The following is an 8,121-nucleotide window of genomic DNA, read 5'->3' on the forward strand; positions in this document are numbered from 1 at the left end:
TTGTACCACTCACAGAGATAGCATTCCCAACCTTTCTCAGGCCTGCCATTGCATTGTATGTGCGGTCTATTGTCACTTCAACTTGGCAATTAAAACTACAAGGTTAGCATGGGAATTATCTTATACACTTTTAACTGGTAATTCCTGATCAGAAAGGAGTAGCTTTGTCATGTTTGGTATGTTTAGAATAGGGGTGATAAATCCTACTTCCTGGTGTAATTGAATTTTACATTACAATTATAGAAACCCTACTTTTAGAAAGCAGGCATTTCTCTGCGATTATAACTTGGTGTGGTTTGCAGCTTGTCTCCAATACACATCTGACCTGGTTGACAGACACACTTTGTACATACTCTCTAGACAGCCAAGTCAGAGGAAGGGCTGGGTGTGACAGGGGATACATATGCATTCATTTGCATAATGATAGTCTTCCTGAGCTAGGAGAGGGAGAGGTGGTTCACACTTACATACCAAAACGTTGTATCCTGCCCTCACAGAAAGGGCTGTTTTACCACATACTGGTCGGCTAAAGCCAGGGCTGGGCTAAATGAGATTGTTGTGCACTTTTGAGGGTTCCCTCACCCTTTTATCACAGAGATTTTTATTTTTAAGTATAAGTACAGGATCTCTGACCCTATGTTTTTAATCACTGCGTGATACTTGTAGCCAGACACTGCTGGCTCTACGATCTGCAGATTGCCAGAGGACATTTCTGCTTCCAGGAGGAACCACCATTTGAACTACTTGCTTGTTGTGCTGATTTTCTACCTGCAACCTGCTGGGGATGCAGGAAGGAGTGGCATTTTGCAAACTGTCTTATGTCCTGGCCTACTGCCTTTTCAGACTGTGCCCCACAAGTGCTCTCCAATGGGCCTGTTGAGTGCCTCCCTCTGTTTCCAAAGTCACAGACTTCTTAAAAACTTCCACATTGCTGTGGGACTCCAATCTGGGAGTCCGGCAGCCGTAATGGACAAGGACTCTGCATGAGCAGAAGATCTAGTACTTTTGACTTCACCCTGGCAGCATGTGAGTGATTCACACTGTTTGGCTGTAGCAATGCTGAGGTTTTTGATGAGGCCAGCTGTTCGCCAAATGCCAGAGGAAAGGTCTCCACATCTGTGCTGCACCTTCCAGCCACCATAAAGGGTTCCATAACTGAAAGGTACTGCTGTACCCTTCTTGTGAGTACAGGGAGCCGGAACAACAGGCGTCACTTGCTGGGAGGTACTGCTGCCCTACGCTCCTTCTCAGGCATCTACTGCTGGCAAAGGAGGCTGCACTTTGTTTTTGGCAAGTACACCACACGCTTGTGGGCAGCTGCATTTGCCTTCTCTGCATGCGGGGGACCCAGTGAGGTCTCTCCACTGAATCCTGTAGTTTGTGCTTTTCCCCTTACTTGGCAGAACATACCTTAGAGGTACTTGTTTGGTGGTTAAGTCTTACAAGGGATTTTCCTGATGTTATGTCTAATTTTATGTACAACATAACGTATATATTTTTATATAATCCTGTGTGAAGTCTCTTGTGAGGTGCATTCATTATATTACTGTGTGAGTGTTACACAAATCAAATTCTTTACACACTGCCTCTGATGATAAGCCTGACTGCCCTGCCTTGAGCTACCAGAGGGTAAGCACAGGTTATCTTTGGTATGTAACTGACTTGCCCTGCCTAGAATGGTGGGTTGTGCCTGGCTTAGAGGCATACCTTAGCCAATCAGAAGCCCCATTTCTAACAGTTTGTTAGTCAAATAATCAACATATGAACAACTATGCTTTTATCAAATACACAATCTTAATATCTTCTTTTGTTATTTAATTGATTCATGCAAACATAATAATCAAGTTTTCAAGATACTTTGATTTTATATAATGATTTATGTTGAAACATTTCATTATTATTCATTAGAAACAAACAGAGCTTCTAGAAGATTAGTTATTGCATGTAATATGTTGTTTTCTCTCAAGGACAAGGAACAGTGTACAATAATTTGATGTAGTTAAAACGGAATTGTGCTACTGTTAATGATTGCTTATTCTAACATCTTCTAATTATGTATTATAAAAGGGCATGCACAGAGCTAGAAGCAGAGAGGAGATGTTTGTGCAAGTGCTATCAGGACAGAACGGGCTTGACTTGAGTACCCACTGTAATCGAATGTTACAGCTGGGTGGTGAGCGGCCTTCACTGGCTGGCAGAGTGGCGTGTTCGTACTTCAATGCACACAGCTGCTCTGTGACAAAAAAGCAGGACTGCTATACAGACAGAGCAATAAGCCCTGTAATTCTGAATATCGTATGGAATGCACACTGTGTTTAAAATTCAAGAGTTATGTAATAAACTGCTAGAGCAATCATTATGCCTAGTTGTAGTAAACAAGGGTCTTAGTGTTAATCTTTGATATAGAATTATATCTGACTATGACTTATACCCTTTTGGCACATTTAATTTGCTTATATGTTCCCAGTAAAGTGGTCCCCTATGTACCAAGGATCGATAAACTAAATGCTACCACTGGGCCTAAAGCACTGATTGTTCCACCTACTTAAATAGCCCTGTAAACTGCATCCCAGGCCTGCCGTTACAGCCTGTGCGTGAAGTTTTAAACTGGAATTTTGACAAAGCAAACAAAGTTCTTGCTGAGCAAAACGTTCCTTTTTAATACACATAGTTCACCCGAGTATCCCTGAACAGCTCAGAGGGCAGGGTGCAGTGTAGTTAAAAGGTTGGACATGCACTTTTAAGTTTTACTTGTCCTGCTAGTGAAATACTCTCAAATAAATTTTTCACAACTGCAATGCTTCCCTCTCCCATAGGATAACAATGGGCTCCTTATTACATTTAATAGGTGATGGCTGTCAATTGAGAGTAGGTGGGCAGGTTGAGTTTGTAGTGTAAAGAATTGTACTTAAAGCGCTCTTTAGTGTTAAAGTCAGGTTTCAAGTTACAAGTCACAGTTCTGAAAATGACACTTTAGGAAAGCTGTTTTTTTATTTTTCTAACCATTTGGTGCCTACAGCCTGTTCCTGGGTCACAGTGTAGTGGGCAGTAGGTCTTTGTGTATTGCTCCCTGACAGTGAGATAAAGGGGGAATTGTCGAGGTCATTACGACCTCAACAGTCGGTGTAATAGTGGCGGTAGTACCGCCAACAGGCTGGCAGTACATACCGCCACTATTACCACATTGGCGGTTTGACCAAAGCCAAACCTCCAAGTTAACACACCGACTGCCACGGCAGAATTGACCGCCAGGTTGGAGACAACAGTCTCCAGCCCGGCGGTCGTCACTAGGCTGCCCATGGCATTTTGACCCCGCCCACCGCCATGGTTTCCGTGGTTTCTGTACCACCACAAAAACCATGGCGGTAGGCACTATCAGTGGCAGGGAATTCCTTTCCTGGCACTGATAGGCGTCTCCTCCGCCCACTCCCCCTCCCGAGAGTCCTCCTCCACTCTCCCCCTCCCAACCCCCTACATATACACACATACACACCCATACACACACGCATACCCACATTCACCCACGCATGCATACATTCACACACACTCACAGCAGCACTCACTAACATACATCCAATGTGAGAAGGTAGCCTCTTTCTAGAATTTTTACCCTCACTTTTGGCCTATTTGTGAGTGCATGTCAGTGTGTTTTTACTGTCTCACTGGGATCCTGCTAGCCAGGGCCCCAGTGCTCATAGTGAAAACCCTATTTCTCAGTGTGTTTTTACTGTCTCACTGGGATCCTGCTAGCCAGGACCCCAGTGCTCATAGTTTGTGGCCCGAATGTGTATACCTGTCACTGAGGCTCTGCTAATCAGAACCTCAGTGCTCATGCTCTCCCTGCCTTTAAATTTGTCATTATAGGCTAGTGACCACTTTTGCCAATTTCAATTGCCATACTGGAACACCCTCATAATTCCCTAGTATATAGTACCTAGATACCCAGGGTAATAGGGTTCCAGGAGATCCCTATGGGCTGCAACATTTCTTTTGCCACCCTAGGGAGCTCAGGCAAACCTTTACACATGACTGCCACTGCACCCTGAGTGAAATAACGCACATGTTATTGCACAGCCATTTTCACTGCACTTAAGTAACTTATAAGTCACATATATGTCTAACCTTCACTTGCTGAAGATTAGGTGCAAAGTTACTAAGTGTGCGGCACCCTGGAACACAGGTGGTAGATCCTAGTGGCCCAGACTGTCCAGTGGTCCAACTGTCCAAATTTGGAGGAGGTAAGTCCTTGCCTCCCCTCTCCAGACAGTAATCCTGAGCACCATGTGAACTGCAGCTACAAGGGCTTCTGTACACATTTCCAAGAAATCCTGCATGCACAGCCAAGCCTAGGTCCCCAGTACTCTGTCCTGTGATATTCAGCTCCATGAGTTGATCTCCAGTGTCGTGGGACCTCCTTTTGCAGTGTTGAGACGACCGCTGTTTTCAATCTTCTTGAACCCGTGTTCAAGGACTTCTGCGGGTGCTTCCTGCTTGTGCATGGTCTCTCTACATTGCTGAGGTCCCCCTCTGTCTCCTCTCCCAAGTGGCAACATCCTGGTCCTTCCTGGGCCCGGGCAGCACCCTTTTTCTTCCAACGCAACCCTTGCAGCTAGCAAGGCTTGTTTGTGGTATTTTGCCAAGAAAACACTTCTGCATCCTCCAGCACACCGTGGGACATATTCTGCATGAAGAAAAACTTCCTACCTCCTTTCGTTATTGCAGAATCTTCAGCTTCTTCCAACCGGAGACAGCCATTTTGCAACTTCATCTGGGGTTTACTGGGCTCCTGCGCTCCCCTGTATACTTTCGCGACTATTGGACTTGGTCCCTTTCCATTGCAGGTCCTCAGGTCCATGAATCCGTCTTCACTGCTTTGCAGTCTGTTGTGGTCTTTGCAAAATCCCTCATCATGACTTTAGTATGTTTCTGGGGAAATAGTAGTACTTTACTCCTACTTTCCAGGGTCTTTCCAGGGTCTTGGGGTAGGGTATCTTGGACACCCTTAGGCACGTATTTATACTTTTTTAGCACCGCATTTGCACCGCTTTTTGACACATTTAGACCCTTGAAAGTGAGCCTAAAGGTGCACTGCCAGACCAACTGTGATCTCAGCAGAGCGGATGCAGCATGATGTATCACCTCCTAGAAACCTTGCAAAGGATCCTCTGCACAATGCATTGCCTCCCAAACGTTCTGAATCAGAAAGGCAGTGAGACGCAACCCAGAACTTCACATCATAGCCTGCATCCTTATTGGAACTGTCACTATGCAATGCATCCTCGAGTCAGGAACTTGCATTGCAAGCTGCTTGTCAAAGGCAATCTTGTTGATGATGCAGGACCTTGCATCGCAGTCTTGCAACTCCTAGAATTGCACTTACCTGATGCATCTGTACACCAGGACCTTGTATGGCCTCAGGTCCATGGTGCATTCTCACCTCAAGAACTCACAATGCTCCACAACCAAGATTTAATGCACTCTTGTTTGGTGGGCATAATAGGACCATGCAACCTGAACATGTGACTTTGTCCTGGTCAGGTATGACCAGATAACCACAGTTGATGCTTTGTGCATTTTGGCAATATTTTCACTTACATTTTTAAGTTTGCATGCATGAGCTTCTACTGATTAGATTATTATTGTCTTGGTCTTGAATTATGCATTTGCTTTTTCTAAATTCCTGTGGGATTTGTCTTGTGTTGTGACTGCTCTGTGCCAAGCTACCAGAGGGTTGAACACAGGTAATTTAGAGTTTGGTTGTGACTTCACCATAACAGAGAATTGTGGCTGTTGCTTGACTATATGTATGAATTTTCTAATAAATTGCATGTGGTGTTTCTTCCAAATATAACTGGGGTAACAACCAGAAGACTATCTGATTGTTTGCATATATAAAAGGTTTGTAGGTGGAGCGATCATCTTGTAAACTAATTCTACATCCCTCTTTTTCTTTCTTTCGTCAGTGGAATATATTAAGCAGAATTGAGTAGTTCAAGTTTCCATCAGTTGCAAATACCATCTTTTGATCACATTTGTTCCTGAGTTTTGAATGGAAAGAGATAACAAATGGTAGATTACTTAGCTTCATCTTTCATGTTACTAGAGAAAACTGTGAGTACAATTCTACTGCCAAGCTACAAGTGCTCCATGGATTAACATATGGGAGCAGCTAATTACACCATGGTGACAGAGTTTATTCTTCTGGGTCTCACCAGTGATTCAGAGCTTCAGATCATGCTCTTTGTGATCTTTACCCTGATCTATCTTATCACGGTACTGGGAAATATTGGAATCTCTGTATTAATCTGCACAGATACTCATCTCCGTACACCAATGTATTTTCTTTTGTGTAATCTTGCCTGTATTGATCTCTGTTATTCAACATCAGTCACACCAAAAATGCTTGATAACTTTCTCTTGACCAGGAATGTAATTTCTTTTACTGGTTGCGCTGTTCAGCAATTTTGTTTCTCTGTGTTTGTGACCTCAGAGTGCCTTCTCTTGGGAGTGATGGCATATGATCGTTATGTGGCCATCTGTAATCCATTGCTGTATCCAGTCATCATAAACCAAAGAACATGTGGAAATCTGTTGTGTGCCACATATGTGGTGAGTACCATAAATGCATCAGCACAAGCAAGCCTTACCTTTAGTCTCTCTTTCTGTAGGTCCAATATAATTGACCACTTCTTCTGTGATTTCCCACCTTTGCTAAAATTATCATGTTCGGATACCTCAACGAACGAGGTGGTGATTTTTGTTCTTGCAACATGTCTTGGAATGGGATCATGTGGGATCATTATTTCATCCTACTGCCATATCATCTCGACTATCCTGATGATCCCGTCAGTGAAAGGAAGATACAAGACCTTCTCTACCTGTGCTTCCCACTTCACTGTGGTCACTTTGTTTTTTGGGACTATCTTCATTATGTATCTACATCCAGCATCCAGCTCTTCGATGACCCAGAATAAAATAGTGTCCTTGTTTTACACAGTGGTGATACCTATGTTAAACCCAATGATCTACAGCCTTCGGAACCAGGAAGTGAAAAGAGCTTTTCAAAAACTTATAAGAACAATGATTAAGTAGAAGTTAAGATCAATGAAATCATTTTCTCAGGGTATGACAAGAACTATATTTATGCATCATGTGACCAAGAAGCCAATATTATTTCTATGTCCAACTTTGTTTTCCTTTTCTAATTTTGATGTGAAAAGTGCATTTCAATAAGAACATCCATAATATTCTTGCTTCCAAGAAAAAAAGTAACTTCTAAATAGAGTCTCCCATCAATCTTTCTAGAACTTATTTATATTCTGCTTTCTGCCTTCTGATTCAAGTTCTATGTGTCAGAGAAGCAGCATAGTGTTTTCTTTTTGTGTATCCTTCATCAAAAGCAAAAGTGGAAACATTTATCTGCCAAACACAAGCATACAAATAACAGCAAACGTTCAAGGTTCACTCTCTTTTGAAACAATTGACAATTCAATATTAAAGTGAAAATCTAAATTATTTTAAATGGACATATTGCTTTTCCTCAGAATTGTATTAAGCTCTCATCTCCACAAATCCAAACATGCCCAGTTCACTAGTGCAAATTCAGTCATTCACGACCACATATTATTTTCCACCTGCAATGGATCAAGAAGTGTGAATATCTTTGCTGCCACTACAGAGAATTTTACACTCATATTTCACTGAAACGGAGGGAAGTCATTGCTTCCAAGGTGTGTATTGCCTTATAAAGCATATATGTTTAGGAACATTTAAAAACTTCTGTTTTATCTTTTCCTACCCTAGTAATGGTCAGAGATTTACTCCAGCCATAAGCTGGGGTATATATCTTCACAGGATGAGATGGGGAATACATGACAACCACATTTGGTAGTGGAGTAGTGGAGTGGCTTTCACCACAGGGGAATATGTTTTAGTGTGGAAAATACAAATGCATTTGCATAGAAGGCTGCAACCTCCCTGTCTGCATCATAGAGTAGGAGTGGAAAGGCATGTGACATTCATTTGACATTCCCAGATACCAGGCAAGAGAAGGTAGAAAAGTAAATCTACACCTGAATGTTTTATGTTTTCATGAATTAGGCAGAATATCCTCACACCAGA

At 42.6% G+C, this 8,121-nt stretch overlaps 1 protein-coding gene across 2 annotated transcripts; it reads left to right on the forward strand.

Annotated features, from left to right (window-relative positions):
- The first annotated feature begins 4,909 nt into the window (after positions 1-4,909).
- Positions 4,910-7,092, forward strand: LOC138288471 (olfactory receptor 5AR1-like). 2 transcript variants are annotated; one of them, XM_069230026.1, is made up of 2 exons: positions 4,910-4,922; positions 6,170-7,092. In XM_069230026.1, the coding sequence occupies exons 1-2, from the start codon at positions 4,910-4,912 to the stop codon at positions 7,090-7,092; spliced, it is 936 nt and encodes a 311-aa protein (XP_069086127.1). The 2 variants fall into 2 exon arrangements, with proteins under 2 accessions (XP_069086127.1, XP_069086128.1); XM_069230027.1 differs by lacking the exon at positions 4,910-4,922 and having other exon boundaries at positions 6,160-7,092.
- Positions 7,093-8,121: the final 1,029 nt, after the last annotated feature.

The sequence above is a fragment of the Pleurodeles waltl genome, chromosome 4_1 (assembly GCF_031143425.1).
Source record: "Pleurodeles waltl isolate 20211129_DDA chromosome 4_1, aPleWal1.hap1.20221129, whole genome shotgun sequence".
In the NCBI taxonomy this organism is placed as follows: Eukaryota; Metazoa; Chordata; class Amphibia; order Caudata; family Salamandridae; genus Pleurodeles; species Pleurodeles waltl.